Source organism: Lasioglossum baleicum, chromosome 9 (genome assembly GCF_051020765.1).
Source record: "Lasioglossum baleicum chromosome 9, iyLasBale1, whole genome shotgun sequence".
NCBI lineage: Eukaryota > Metazoa > Arthropoda > Insecta > Hymenoptera > Halictidae > Lasioglossum > Lasioglossum baleicum.
This window is the reverse complement of record NC_134937.1, coordinates 13,968,582-13,985,280: the sequence shown is the minus strand read 5'-3', so window position 1 is coordinate 13,985,280 and position 16,699 is coordinate 13,968,582. Positions and strand designations below refer to the sequence as shown.

At 40.8% G+C, this 16,699-nt stretch overlaps 1 protein-coding gene across 1 annotated transcript; it reads right to left on the bottom strand.

The window, feature by feature from the left end:
- Positions 1-15,588: 15,588 nt before the first annotated feature.
- LOC143212157 (protein G12-like) lies at positions 15,589-16,595 on the bottom strand. The gene is made up of 2 exons (XM_076430601.1): positions 16,481-16,595; positions 15,589-16,394 (listed from the first exon to the last, which is right to left on the bottom strand). The coding sequence occupies exon 2, from the start codon at positions 16,382-16,384 to the stop codon at positions 15,734-15,736; it is 651 nt and encodes a 216-aa protein (XP_076286716.1). The 5' UTR covers positions 16,385-16,394; positions 16,481-16,595; the 3' UTR covers positions 15,589-15,733.
- Positions 16,596-16,699: the final 104 nt, after the last annotated feature.

The following is a 16,699-nucleotide window of genomic DNA, read 5'->3' as shown; positions in this document are numbered from 1 at the left end:
GGTTTGCACATCCGGTTGCCGAACCGTTGCAGCTGAGGGCCGATTGCACAAATCCGGATCATCCTTCGGCTGTGCGAATAATGCTGAAGATCGTTCCCGGGGCTGATGCCGTTCAGACGAAATTTATGCGAGCAGTTTCTCTCTGCTCATCTGCCTTGACAGTGCTCGGGGAACAATTGACGAAACCGAAAGTTCCGACATCGAACGCGACGCCATTGCTGTTCTCCTCCTTAGCCGAACGCAGTACTATATAATGAATTGGATCACGGATTTTCTGATAGAATTTATTTGGTGCGATTTAATACAGCATTGAATTTTTTCTGTACGAGTTTCCTGAAAAAAGTGTAAATCTTATTTCAATTTCATCAAAATCCAAAAAGTTTCGACAAGTTCTCCAAATGTTTGAAGCAACAGATTTAGTTGGGAACTGTTGCATGCGGTCAGCGTTGGAAAAATATATTTTGCAGAAAGATCCACAATCTCCCCATTACAAAACACGTGTAATTAGCGAAGAGATTCGGTCGAATTCGAATTTCCGAATATTCGCTCGAACCGGAAGGTAAATTCGGGGTTAATATAATATTCGCGTATCGATGAGGCGCCGGTAAACATACGTTTAATTTAATTAATCTGATTCGCTCCTATTTTATTGTCCCCTGCAATATCCATCGAGATCATTCAACGTTGATGTAATAATCGCGAGTACCTTGGCAATCATTTCGACCGGTCAATGTAAATAATAACATCGATATCCGACACGTCGGCACGTTCAATTCAGCGACATCAATTTTCTGATAAACCCTTGCTTCCCGAAAATTTAATACTTTTACCAAACACTTTAGACTGCCGCCGGCTGCGTCCCTCGCTGTTCTACTTAATTGTTAGGCATCCTAAATCATCTTGAACGATATTTCAAGCGAGTTTTATCTTCCTCACCTTCCATGATTGCACCGAAACGGAATGAAGACACCGATCTCGGAGGGTCTTCGCGCGGGCGACGCAGATTACCGTGAAAAATGGCCGCTCGAAATTGCTCGGTGTCTCCTTAATGCCTCTCACGCTAATTATCCCGCAGAGGGATTTCATTCTTTCATTGTCGTCATCGTTCTACGCTGCGGCGGCCTCGCTATCCTCGTTGCGTCGCTGATTCCAACATTCGGGAGAGAATGCACCTGGAAACATTTATTCACAATTCATAAGCAGATTCTTCATTCATCAGAATGCTGCAGACACTACACAGAAACCTCCAAATTCATTGTGGGACGTTAGAAATCGTAAAAAAATTTCTTTATGGAACTATACTTGGTTTAAAGCATTAAATAAATCGTTGATTAAAATTTTCTTCATTAATTGCAAGGTACTGGAATCAAATCAAAATTTGTTTTTTGCTTTTGGTACTGTTATCGGGGCAAATTTAATGTGTCTGCTGCTTCAAATTGCAGTTAGCTATTTTTGTGATAAACCTACAAATTCCGCATTTCTTGCGAATAATTCGCAATCATTGACGAGAATTCCGGCATTTCTCGTGGGTAATGGTAATATTCCGTCGGAGACAGTGGCTGGGAGAACGCGTGGCTTATTATATTCCCTCTGTTCGTTTCCGTTTGGAAAAACTTTTCGCGGATTTGTCTCCGGGCAAAGGCAAAGTAGCCCCGCTTTTCGGTACAATGATTATGCTCCACGGACGTTTGGCTCTTGAAGCTTCTAGCAGCAGCTAGCAACAGCAGCAGGATCCATTCCACTTTCACATGCACGCACAGCGGGTCTGCATTATTGCGGCTTATCCGGTATTACGCTTATGTGACGCCGGTAACATCGCAGCCTTAAGCGCGCACGGTGTATCGAACACGGAATTACCCCATGAATTCTCCCTCCTGTCCCCAACCCCGTAGAAATTCTGCGCACAATGCTCGAGGGTTTCCTACGAGCCAGTCGGCAGTTGCCCCGTATTCAACGCGACGGCCTGATAAACATTTCTTTTTTCTCGTCGTCTCACCCTCCTCAAACCCAACTACTATCATCCTTCAGAACTCTTCATAGGCCGTCTAATACTCTGTCGTATACACGCGGCTCTGCCACGAAAATTTATCTAGCATTCATGGTACACTCCGCCGCAGGATAACATCGTACGTTCTATGTAAAACCGTATCAGATCTGAAACAAATATTCAATGCAAAATCAAAATTGTCTTTCACAATTATGAATTAATTAGTGAGTAATTTCAACACTGATTTCACACAATTACAGAATACGAAATAAATTTAATAAAAAGTTCTTGTTGGATTATAATTATCAATAAGTTACCATCACGATGAACTTATTGTTCGTTGTCAAAAATCGATCCACGATCTCAGAATCGCATTAATGAATAGAGATTACGAAGTACCGATGAAACGATCTGAGAATCGTTTCTGAACAGAGATTTCGAAGCGTTTGATACTTCGTTTCAAGAGTTAAGAATTAAGAAGTAAAGATTTCGCCAAGTAAAGAGCTTCCTCCCGCGCTGCGAGATAAATAACAGTTTTTAACCGACTTCGAAAAAGGAGGAGGTTACTCAATTCGATCTGTATGTGCCCTTTTTTTTAGCTTTCTTTCTATGTATGTTCACCGATTACGCCGAGATGGATAGACTAATTGGAACGAAACCTTTTGCATCTTGTAGAGTATGTTCCGTGCAAAAAATTTTGCATTCTTTTATTCATTACGATTTTATTTGCGAAAAATTTTATAAAAGAAATTAAACCGACTTCGAAAAAACGCACTAAATAGTATGAAATAATTTCCATTTAATTTATGTGAATACACGCGACCTTAAATACAATACAATCTTTTCGGAGGCGGCGCAAAATTGAAAATTTTGCAAATGACAGATGTTGCCGATTATGATTTTATTGGAATATGGTGGACTTCGAAATCAGTAGGTGGGAAGAGAAGATACATTAATATGTGAAAACATGTAGAAGAATTTAAGGATTTTCGTAATTGCCAGTGTCGAAGATTTTTAATTTTGCGCCGCCTCTCCGAAAAGATTGTATTGTATCTAAGTTCGTGTGTATATTCACATAAATTAATTGAAAATTATTTCATACTTTTGAGTGCATTTTTGTATTGCGTTTTTTCGAAGTCGATTTAATTTTTTTTTATAAAATTTTTGTATATTTGAAAAGCACCAGTGTACATTTATCAACACCATTTCCAATAGTTCTCGGCCAATGAAACCGCGCGGAATCGTCTTTAGAAATGTCTACGAGAAATGTCTTTGCGTAATTTCAGCATCGAGGGTCGTCACCGTGGTTCGATAGTTGGGAATAAGTGATAATAAGAGGCAGCACGGGGACCATTTCCGGGATTCCGAGGGGTTCACCGATCCGATCGAAGGCAGCCGGTTCTAATGAACCCGTCCCTGGCTGACCCGGGTTGGATGAACGAATTTCGTGCGTGCCTCTTACGACGGGCTTCGGAATGCCGTAATGGAGGCTGTCTGCGGAATATCAGAACGCCGCCGTCGTCGTTGTCGTCGTCGCTACGACGAACCGCCTCGAGGACCCTCGAAACGAGACCAGCGTAAATTTTGAATACCAAACAATGGGGCAATGAGACCATGGGGAAGATTGACGGGGCTGGCTCCGCGTGCTGAGGGCTCGCAGAAAAACAGGAAAATTAGATGAGTCCCCCGAGAAAGCGAATATAGAAGAATCACGGGTGAATCGACGCGATGCAATTTACGTAATGGAATAGAAAGACGCCGGCTGACACCGATGGCAACGGGACCGAGGCTCACGGAATGCGAAAACGCGATAGACGTTCCATTTAAGCCGGTCCCGTCTCTTGTTTGCCCTCGACTTTTCCGAACGTTGGGAATTTTAACGAATAAAACCCTTACGAGGTGTCGATTCCCAAGGAAACCGCCATTGATCAAATGAGCCTCTGCGTACAGTGACTCCCGAACGTTCTAAAAAAACATGATAACATTTTTAATATTGGACTATACGATTTGAACTTGTTCGAGAAGTTACAGCAATTTATAGTTAGAAAGTAATTTATCGTAATTAATCCCCGTTAAGCGAGTGCTTTTAAAGTCATGAAGAGTTGCTTAATCGAGAGTCAAGTATGGCGACGCATCGTCGGCTCGTTGATCGGTAAAAATGCGGCAGTTTAATTTCATATCGAGCCCGCTCAGGTCTGCATCCCGGTTAACAACATAATCTCGTTAAATAACGACGTGATCCGGCTGCGAATTCGGAGAGTACTGCTGATTACGGACTCGGTTCCCAGCATCCTAACAACATTCCGGGCGACCGGCACATACAACCCTTCGATGTAACTCACTTCCACATCGGCATTTTACCCGCAGCCCCTTGATCTAGCTCTTCTCGGGAAATCTTGTCTCTCTTACACCATCTCTGTTTCCTGTCTCTCTGTGAGACGTGCTACCAACACCAGGTGTCCTCGAATTTCAGCTTCTCTCGCATCGATCACCCGACGTTGAACTCGCGCTCTCGTTTGCCTTCTCGAACCCTGCGAAGTACTTAATCGAGTACAATTCGGTCTGATTAAGGGCCACAGGGAAGATTGCTTACGATTCTGCTACAAATCCGACTTTGATCGCTTCGTTTTGCTGTTCGAACTTTTTTGGGGACGCTGGCGAGCTTTATCTTCCAGCTGATTGTGTTTTTTGGCTTTTAATATTTTTTAGGAGCTCATTAAAGACGCTATCATACTCTGAAGTATAACGAAGCAGTACATATACTCGCTAAAAAATGCGAACTTCGAAATCCAAAGAAATACGACAGACTAAAGAGAATAGCAGGCCGCAGGTCACGAAATCCGCAATTCAATTATAATTAATTCGCGACAGCCATTGTTCAGACATAATCCAGCAATCAGACGATCCGTCATGGCCATGGCATGTCACTCATCCGTCAAGCCTTCCCCGTGCAAAACAAGCGAAAACACGTCGGCAGCCGCTTGTTATCAGTGACCATATCACTGTCCGCCATTGTGTTCGCGAATTTACGCCCAAATCGTGAGACCATTTCTGTATGTCTGACCTTGGCGATCCCCACTGGCGAAGTACGGGGATCAGTGCGCAAAGTTTATCGCCATGCTGGATTATTAATCGATACGCCGCGCCGGCCGAAGCCCCGGGCTCGGAAACAATTGTTTCGCGAGCGATCGCGTGCGCGCAACAAGTCGCGTCCGATAAGTCATACCGAGAGGAGGAGTTTGCGATTCCTGCAATAACCTATCCGCGATGAATACCACCCAGCCACGCATACGATGCTCGCGATATCATGCGTGCGGATCCAATATGGACTTCTTTCATGTTCTCGTTCTCTTCTTCCACGAACGTCGTAGCCACCTAAACAACAGAATTTCAACGCTATCATTTCACTGTTTCGTTTCTGATCTGTATCTTTATACGTTAGAGGAAATATTCTTTCTATCTGCTCCTTGTTCCACGATTTATCTTCGAAATAAAATTCGAGCGGATCGTTTCATCATTTGCTGCTTTTCCGAAGCTTTTAAACCATTAGGTGAAGCCAATTTTTTACCATTTAGAATAAGTTTTATGCTCGTAGAATTGTACGATTTTTTACGACATTATTTCCCCGAAATTTCTTAAAATTTTCAAAATATGCTCAATTGACACAGATCTGCAAAACGTATTTGTTAAATTTTCAATATAGGTCCACATAAAGAAGTTGAAAAATGCAACTTTTAGTATTTTTTCTACAATTCCGATCAGTTGCTATTTAAAAAAAAAATGATTTTTCATCCTGTAGTAAACTGATTGCTCTAGCTTCCCAAAAAAGTTCAATTCGTATAGTACAATATTAAAAAAGTTATCGTCTTCTTTAGAGCGTCCGAATATTTTTGCAAGTAACTGTAAAAAGTAGATTAACTTTTTTTAAATAATTTTTTTATAAACAACTACCGCCGTGTAGAACATTTACAACATTATTCGGAGTGATGTCCTGGACAACATATTAAAAAATCAGCGAGATTGGAGGGTGTTACTTCTTGTCACTGATTATGATTATTAAGACATTAATTTTTATTTATTTAATCGTATCTGTAATTAATGTAATATCAGAATTCTTTTATTTATTCAATAACCACAGTCAAATCTCATATTTCTACAAGTGGATATCCGCGTACTCGCTTGCTGACCAGTTCTTGCTCCATATTTTGTTAAATATCTCTGATGTTTGCCAGTAGTAGCAATTCTAACTTATATAATATCAAAATATACTATCTTACTATATATAATACGACGCAATAAAAATCCTGGAGTTACTTCGAATCACTTTTTTTTATCCTCTCCTAAAGATTAGGGAAACCAATAAAACTGAATACTTTCATTTCAGGTTTATTATTATATTGCATATAAGTATTACGAAATTTTTGAAGATGAATTACAATTAGCCAACCCTTAGCCATCATTTTCTAAAAAGATTATTTCTTACAAACGTCTTTTGTTCATAACACAACGGGAACAAGTTACGCTATGAACTGATGTACTATTTGATCTTCCTAAAATTCGCTTACAGATTCGTTTGTAACTAATTTCCTACTGAATTTTATGAATTTTTTTCAAAAAATGATTTATTTGGACATTTTGACATAGTATGAACATAGTTTTAAATCGATATGAAGCAGTGACTTTTTCGATTTCGATTTTTGTTCGGCGCACTGTGCGGTTGTCTCAATTCCCAGAAGCGTCACAAGCGAAACAACACGGCGAAAAAGGAAGAGTGAAGAAAAAGAGAATGCTTAATACATTCAGAGCTCTGTTTCCAGGAACAAAAGAAGCAATAAATGAACCGACTGGAATGCTTTAATAGCGAGATTGTATGTTGTCGAGGAAAGGTAAATGTTCCATTCGGAGCACTTTCGTTGAGCTTTTCTTTCTGTCCCTCTAGAAAGTACCACGTTCACTTACCATTGGTACCGGGAGCGAACTATAACAGGAACCATGTCTCGGACGGTTTCGTTCCGACGGCAGCCAGGCACCGACGCGACGGAGACTCCGTAAACGGTGCCACTCGGCCATCGTCACACGAGAAGAAAAAACAACAGACTGCCTCGTTTCCACTCCGTCGACCCTTCAATCTCGTCGCGAGAGCTGGAAAATGGAAAACATGCGACTAGAGTTCGCCGGAATGTACTCTAATTACAGAATTCGAAACTCTGCCAATTACAAGTTGCTCGAAATCGCCGATTAACCAGCCGATCGATCCAGCCACGGTGTCGTTCCTACATGTTTCCAACAATATCAATGCAATCTTCACGAATTTGTCTACCTTTCATTTGCACTTGAAAAGAATTTTTCGAAAAACAAATTATAGTAAAAAATTTATTAAAATCGCGCACTAACAAATGTTTAATTTGAACTCGAAATTCATGAAGAAAATAATCAAAACTCAGGCCACCAAAGCAACTCACCTTGCGCACAAGAGCACCGATACTTTTCGCGATCAGGAATAGAATGATCGAGGAGCGGATGCTATAGTCTAGCCGGTGGGATAGGCCAGCGCAAAGGGGGAACTATGATATTTTTCTATCATAACCGGTGGCTCATTTTACAAGGCGATTTCCATCGGCATCTCCCCACCCAGCTCTTCGGCACTTGACTTTTAAACCCCTTAAGCGGATCAGCCGCAGCTACTTTCGAATGTCGCCTTTTGCTCGACGATTTCACCCGACGTCGCCTCGTCGTTGACGACGACGAGGTCGCAGACTATGGTTGCAGGCGGTGGCGGCGTCGTCGTCCCGTGGGAAACGGCGCGACGCCTCACGGATTAACTCATTCGAGGGTTACGAGGCCGCGATTATGTGCCACCTGCCACGATTGCGGACTCCCGAGCATTAGTCTGTAATTATACGTGGCTCCGCGTGAAACAGGTAGCATTATTCTGTCGTAAATGGCAGACGGAATATGTTGTTGCCTCCCGGACTGCTAATTGGAGACCCTATTGCGGCTTATGGCCGACTGGCCGGCGTTGTTGTTCAGCTTTCGCTTCTTGTTAGCCAGGACTCGCGTGTGACGATGCTCCTCGACCAGTTCACGATTATCACAATTTCTTTAATTGTTTTTCAGAGATTACGATTGTTCGAGACTCTCCTTATCTTGTTTGTCAGCAACGATTGCGAAACGAAATTTCTATCAAGTGATCGCTCGTCCGCCTTTTTTCGCGATGGCTACGTTTCGAACATAATAGGCGGCATCGCTGTTTTTCAATGAAATAGTTTTCTAGCTTATCTTGTCCGCGTGGAACGATTTATTCGGAGTATACGAAAACTCTTCAAGTAAAACGACGTAAATTTTTTTTTAAAGAAAACACCGTGTACAGCGGTGTAGAGTAAACTTTAAAGAAGGAAAAGAACCTGCAAGAGTGTGTCGTCGAGGTTTTTCATATTTCATGGCCTGAAGCTGAAAAATATTACTGTGAAAACATGAAACTTTTCCTTGTAGATTATGTATAATTTAGTTCTACTGGAAATGTTAAAGGTAGAGGAATCTTGATGGTTAGGTAGATCAGTTAATGAGGACTTTATAAATGTAAAACATTTCAATTAGATGAGTAGAGGAAATTCTCTTGTTATGGACGAACTGGAAAAAAGCACAGTTCTTTCGGAGAATGAGACACGTCTTTTCTCCGCGAGAAATTTTATAAAATAGAAGCGGTAAACTTCGTTAAAGTTCTCGTTTGACTGCGCTCTCGGTTAGTAATAATACACGTGCGGGAACAATTAGGTCCAATAATATTCTTTCCTCCGCGTAACGAAGATAACAATGTTTTCTTTCGACGTTGAAGACAATGGTGGCCAGAAGGCAAAGGAGTCTGAAAGAACGAGAACGTGTGCGCTCGTTGCTTTTTTGAAAAATATAAAATGGAAATTCGAGGAGAGATTGTTCTCTGTGCTGGTCGGACCAGCAGGTATTAATTTTTCATACGATGTGCAACTACGACTACGAATGCGACCGAATGCTGAAGTTCTTTCCGAAGAAAGACTGGGAACTCCGGCAATTTTATAAGTTTTTACCAATGTACGTTGTTTAGCAGCAGCGGAGATTCATAATAGTTCAATAAAAATGAGAACATTGATATTTCTAATTAATTCTCACGAAACATTTTCCAAGATGTTGTTTAGCTAGTTTCTTAAGACGGTTTCTTTGCAGTTAAAGACTTCGTGGAAGGATAATTGCCACATGTTTCGAAGAACAGAAGCCTCGAGAAACGTCGACGACCGATTTCATTTCGCGTATCGAATAATCGTAATCCGCTCAAGTAGCAAAGGGGTTGTGTAACAAAAATTTTAATAAAGACCGTCGACATACACTTGTCCTCCATTTTCTGGACAACCGTGAATTATCTTTGAACTCCCTACCACCAATACGGCGTTAAGATACCCTTAGAATTTTTCCGCTCGTCACCACCAACGTTATCAGGGGACGTGACTCTTGACGTGGTGCTTATAATGCTGATAAGAATCATAACCACTTTGTTCGCAATGATTCGTCAACCACTCGATGACGATTCAGTGATCGCAATACGATGGTCGCTGAACTGTCCTTTCAAACCTATCCTACTAAACTATTCGATAAACCGGAGTTGGATGACGTGTCTGATCACCACTTGCCAATACCACTTGGCGCGATCTGCGCGTTACATTCTACGTACATTCTCGACATTCTTCTCCTTCTTCTTCTTCTTCTTTTTGTTTTATTTCTGAAATCATTTTCTGCGCTATACACTTTTTAGTTAAGCTACATTGGAACCATTAAATCAGACAATTTTTTAGTTAGGCTACATTAGGACCATTAAATTTGTCCAACTGCAAAACAAAATTGTTTAATCGGCCAATGTACGTCACGAAAGTCGATTGTAGACATCAGGATTGACCAACAAAGCCAGGGTGGCGAAAAATCGGTGGCGGAACGTCTCGCGTGGTTAGTTCAGGAGCGAGCAGCGAGATTTAATAATGTAGAGTAGCGGGCTAGACGCTGGGTACACATCGGGATTGGTACACACCGCTTTCGGGCGTCTTCAATATCTGAGCAGCTCAAGGACCGCATTGTCTAGGGCGACGACCCAACCTCGAGCTTTATGACTCTGTCTCTCACTCTCACTCTTCTCTCCTCCCATCTCTATCTCTCTCTATTCCGTTCTTTCTCCGTTTCTCACTATTCTCAGCTACGACGACGATGACGAGCATTATGCCACGGATAATGGTCCGACCGGCCGCCATTCACTTCCTCGGTACACGTGCAAAGAAGCGGTACTTGACAAACACCCCTGCAGATCCTGATTGAATTATGTCTCACCCTCTGGCCCGCGAACAACTTTCGTCTTTCAATCGCTCAGAGAACACCGACAAATTGTACGCGGCAGACTGCGTGCACGTGCATCGTGTATGCAGCGTGTTGGTTTTAGAATGATCTTGCAGTTGTATTAAAAACCCCCTGCCCTACGATTTATTTTACGGTTTCAGTGGTTAGAATTTGTTTGTAGTTCGTCATTTCTTAAAAATGGAGAAAATTTATATTTATTGTATGCCTATTATATTCTCCAACGGCTGTACATTAACAGAACCAAAGTAGAATTTCATTTCGGTTTAAAGGAAATTTAGAATCTCTGACACGAGTCAGACACGATATTGTAGGGCAAAAGGTTAACAAAACTTCAAGAATTACTAAGAAACACAACTTTGAAAAATCTTGATTCACTAGGCAAATGCATAAATCAATGGCGCTTCTCTGCAATATTTTCTTTCGGGATGAGACTCAAAAGTTCAGGATAAGCAACCGAGTGCCACGAAGTTCGACCAACTGTGAAGCAAACAATTTAGAGGCAGCTGCAGCGAACTCCATTCCTCGGATCAATTTCGTGGTGAAGACATCCTCTCAGCAGCGCCTCTCGCAGATCCCGGTCTCCTCAAAAGGACAATGTCCGATTGAAATGTAAATACCACGGCTCCCAACTTTCTTCATTCCCGGATCCCCCCTGGCCAGGTCCATTGTCGCTTTCCTTCCGGGAGTATTTTCGCGGAAGTTGAAACCGGCGATGGACAGCTAATTTTTCCGTGGTGAGTGCCGCGGCGCGGCGGCAGGCTTCAAGAACGAAAATGAAGAACGGTTTAAAGGGACGAAGGAAAGAACGCAGTTCTCGCGTCGTTCCTCTTCGCGTTCGGGAATCCAGGAGAGACACCCGGTCGAGGACGAGGACTCCTATTCCAATTCCAGCAAGTTAATTGGAATTGTTTGCCGCAGACACAGCGAGCCGCTTGCCTTCGCACAGTTCCGGACCCACGTTCTCTATCTTCGTCTGTCTTTTCTCTCTCTCTCTCTCTCTCTCTCTTTGGTCTCTCGACAGCTTCTGCCTAGGTCTCATGGTGTCCCCTGGAAACTCCCTAACCTGTCTCCGTCATACGGCCCGTGACATCTTCAACGGAATTAATTCCTTCCGCGGCCGGCGTGTCTTAAATTTCTACCCTTCGAACGGATCACGGCTTCAATAAAACGGCCTCGACGTGACCCCGGATAGAATCCTGATGAATCCTGATCATTCGCACCAGGGAACGACCTGATCGGTTTTAAACCTTATGGTTAAGCGGAGGACCTCTATGCAATATAAAAATTCTTGACGTCGATTGTGACAAACGCGAGGCGAATCAGAATAACTTTGTTGAATTGATAGTAATACATCGATTGAGGATTTCTATGCAAAATAAAAATTGTCAATGTTATGCTGATTTTTTGAAAAATATTCTCAGCGCAGTTGTTTCCACGATAAAGAACATCGTAGTATGTTCTTTCGTAAATTCATGTTGCTAGGCTGACGTGGAACATTGAGGTAGGATTAATTGTTGAAAACTGTATACTTTTCAAGATTATATGCTTTTGACGTCAGCTATGTACTACAACCATGTACATGTACTGTACTGACTATGTACGTGTACTGCTGTGGACGTTAAGCGTACTGATAGTCTTTTCTCCGTAACTGTTAATTGCTAGTAGATACATAGTAGAACAATAAAATGTTAGAACAAACAAGATTGGTTTTTATTGGTATTAATGTTTATTTGTACGAGGAGAGAGAGAGAGAGAAAGTGTTCACACAATTTTCTTCAATGGATGAACATCAGAGATAAATATTTAAGTATGTCGTTTCTGTACGACTTTCTTCGCAATTTGACAATCTGAAGCATGAATTCTGCACTCTATAGAAATAGAAAACTGCGGAATGTTTCTAAGAAATTTTTAATAACGCAATATCGACTCGCCGAATTCCACGTAAGCATCTGTGCAAATAAAATCTCCGAACGATTTGTATCTTATCGCTGTGATATATGTACTACGAAGCGTTGGCTGAAAAGATGAGTGAATATTGATTGTCGGTGTAGATGAAGCGATATTTACAGTTCGATGCCCAAAATTAATAAATTATTTTGTAATTAAATGTAGGGAACTTCGCAAACAATTTCAGAGATGACATGTTGAATTCTAATTTATTTTTACACACAATTCAGTGAATGGCGACAGCATATAAATAATCAAATGTTAATTTATCAATAAGCTACCTTGATTAATATAATCTAAAAATTTATGTGAACATCACCGCTAAACAAATTCTTCAATTTCTTTCAAGTGTAATACAGTTGTTAAAAAAAAGGCTTCATTCACAGTGCTTTTACGAACCTCATCCGCCAATGATTAACCAATTTTATAATAAACAGCCTGGGTATCAACAATTTTCAGTGAACACTGTGCACGTACTTTGTATACAAACATTTCGCCGACAGTATACGTCTATCGGTATCAATCGTGACGTTATCTCCGATAATCGATTCATTTGTTCATCATAATCGCAACTCCTCGAGAGCGTCCGTGTATCTCGATATTCATCAAAAGCGTCACTTCTTTTCTATCCACATTTCGTTCCATTATGTTTATCATATCATAGTGAGTGTACTCTGTATCAAGCAAAGATTACACAGCAGCCTCGGAAAATTACGACCGCCGCTGTTTTTCGCTATAGTTGACAATCTTTTCAGCCGAGGAATTATTAAGATATCGTTCAAGATTACTAACGCCGACTCGTCGGCTTGGCAGAGCGTTAACATCGACGAAGAAATAGTTCGAAGACATCTCAAAGCTTGTTGACTTCGCGTCTACCGCGAAAAGAAAATGCAATTAAAGTTTCCAGCGGTTAGAGATCTCTAAATCCTCTGTAGAAACCGCAGATCCGAATTCTATCATCCCGACTACATTCCACGGTCTACAAACTTGTTACAGCGGTTCCAAGAGAGACATTTCTCTTGCGGGAAGTTCTTACTGAACTGCGGAGAGCTTCATCAACTATGACAAAAGGTACCCAGAGAGAGAGAAGCTCGAAACGTAATCCTGTAGCATCGTGTAGTTCTGTTTTTGAAGGGAAAGGGACACGGTGTCGCGATAAATAAGGAAATATAGAATAATAAATCAGCTTCGTTTCACCACTGGTTTTTTTGCAGTCTGCTTGTCCAATTTTCATTTGAATAATCCTTCCTCTTTACAGGTACCTGTTGTCCTTACGTAACATATTTTCATATTTCATATTTAAGAGCGAATGCTATGTATTCTTTTTTTTAATCTGTGAAATACAGTGGTGTGCAATGTATTCGTATAACTTTTAATGGAATGTAATAAAGATTTCAAACATGTATTCTGTAAAGCTAAGTAAGTGATACATGTACAATCGTCAATGATTCTTCACGATATATAATCAATGCGGCAGTTTCATTAAGCTTTTTTATTGGACAGTGGTTAACGAAGGACGGCGAGACCTAAGAAAGAGCACATGATAACGATATCCACTACGATGCGTGGTCGTTGTTGAAAGATAACGACTCAATTGCAAGTCGTACGTGATCGCGTCTTGTTAGTGACAGTTGCGGTCAATGCGTGAGCTATGATAGCAATCGTACAGATTTTGTGAGATAATGGAAATACTTGAATACGTCACGATTAACAGAGAATTCAGCACGAAGGAGATAAACTACCAATTCTTTTTAATATACACGTTTTAGGCTGTCTTATCTACAGTCTAGTAATTTTATGGAGTTAATAATTAATAATATAATATTCAATGCTCATCCGTCCCTCATTTCACGAATTGAATCAGTCCCTCGGTATCGAAGTCACACCGTTGTAAAAGATCGATGAAATAACAAGGTAAACAGTTATTTTTCGATGTTTTTTTATTCAAAATGATGAGTTAACATTTACATCTTAAGTTTCTCGGTTGTTTCGCATTATAAAAATAAAAGTCACGAAGTTTCGAGAAATATTAGTAAATTAATATGAAAATTTATGTATCTAATATTATTTGAGGGAGTAATATTATTTATAGAAATTTCATATAGAATTTATAAATATTATTAAACTAAGCAAATTTACCTGCAAATAACAGAACAGTATAACTTGCTTCCGGGAAACTGTGTCAAATTGACACGAGGGAGGGATGAGGATGCAGAATTTTCACACAATTATTTCATCATGTCCAACAAAGACAAATTTGCCACAGAGTGTTCCTGTCTACACGCACCGAAACATCAGAGTCCTTCATGTCCTTGGAATCGAAATTGCGACTGGCCACGGTCTCGTTCACGAAGTGAACTAAGTCATCTAGTGCAGGCAATGGCTCAATGCCCTTCACGAATGCGTTCAGCTTGGAGGATTCCTGTCCAAACTGCTCTTCAACTTGTTGTCTTGGACCAAGTAGGCGTTGACTATCTTGAGTGGTTCATTGACGGGAACATTGTCCAGGGTATCCTGCAAGTCCCCAGCTGGTACTTCTGGACCTTCTACCGACACCTCGAAGGCGGTTAGGCTCATGGCCAGAGCCAGGACGGACAATATTGTTGCGGCGAATTTCATCTTAATAAATTTCGACAGATTTTGATGACTATTATTTACAATAGAATATATTTAAGGAAGCTACACAAAATTTAAAATGAAAATGTACATTATGCATTAATAATGGGATAATTTAAGCGTAAATAATTCAATAAAAGGATATATTAAGTATGTTGATATTTACTGTGATGATTGAAAATGCGTTGTCTTCAATGTTTAGAGAACAGTTATGGTGAGTACATGGTGACTGCGCTTTATATATTGTGCAGAGGAAACGGTTTGATGTGATAAGACTGTTGCACACATGAGACAGGCATAAAGCAGGATTAGCGATTTTTATTGGAATATCGTTTAATTTCCAGTAATGTGGATTTCACGTTACCTTACAGATACACTTCATATTGTCGTTGGTACTGTTATAGTACTTGTTCGTAATCCTTAAAGTAATTTCTATGGCACTCCGCTTTGTTTCAAATCAGGTGGAAAATTTTGATTTCCTTTTTATAAGCGCATAGGTATCTACAGTCTAGTAATTGTATAGTGTTAATAATTAATTGCTAATCATTAATCTCCTTCGTACGTAACATTTTAGGAAGAAGAGCAGGGTCAGAATAACATCAGGAAAATAAAGTTTAACAAAAAAATTTATTAAATCATTTCAAAATATAATAACAACCATATAACAACATTGTACCCTTTTCCCAAATAGCAAAATAATTTTTTCTTCATTTAACCTTCGATTAATCACAGAAAAATAATAATTTTTCCAGACAGATGGAGTCCAAATATGTAGCCTCGAGTACATCGACATGACGCTTCCAAATCTCTCTAACCCATAACTAATCTGACAACGAGTAGGTATGGGAAGAGCTGTTGGAACGCTTCGGTGTCAACATTTCTCAACTCGGCTTCCCTGACCAAGATCTGGTAGTGAACGTTCAATGATGAGTTGATGTAGAAGTTGACGAATTTGTCACTCAGACACCTGTTGAAGTATTCAGCGAAGACACCTCCAGCAGCGACCTTTTCCTCCATCAGAGCCTGTCCTTTGTCGTATGGCACCACAGCACCAAAGTCCTTTGCGAATCCTGCGAGTCCTCCGGTGATTTCAGTTTCGGACATGTCTCTGGGATAGAAACTGCGTCGTTCCATGGCCTCGTTCAGACCCTTCAGCAACGTGTATGCGTCAAAACCTGCTCCCTGCATGAAGTGAGCTAATTCAGCCAGTTCAGGCGAAGCCTCAACGTCCCTGACGAATGCCTTCAGCTCTGGGGATTTCAGGATGTCCAAACTGGTCCTGAACTCCTTGTCTTGGGCCAGGTAAGCTCTGACTATCTTGGCTGCCTCATTGAGGGGGACGAGGTCCAATATATCCTGCAAGTCCTTAGCTAGCTCTCCTGAGCCTACTGCTGGCAGCTTGTAGGCGGTTAGGCTCGTGGCCAGGGCCAGGACCGATAATATTGTTGCGGCGAATTTCATCTTTATAGATCTAGACAGATTTTTACATACTTAATTAATAATTTGTATACCAACTTAAAATAAAAAAGGGAACATATATATTCATTTGATACTTACTTTGATGGCTGAGGATGCGTCGTCTTCAATGTTTAGGGGTAGATTAGCCTGAGTACGTAGCGACTGTGTTTTATATACTGTGCATAGGAAACAGTTTGATATGATTAGATTGTTGACATGTTATCAATCCACATGTCGATCATAATCGCACGATATGTCATTTTATCCAAAGTTCGATTCATTGTTACGTAGCTGTGACACGCCAAAACATTATCTTGT

Bases quoted from the DNA above. Each gene is read 5' to 3' on its own strand.
- LOC143212157 (XM_076430601.1), bottom strand. From the start codon at position 16,384: ATGAAATTCGCCGCAACAATATTATCGGTCCTGGCCCTGGCCACGAGC.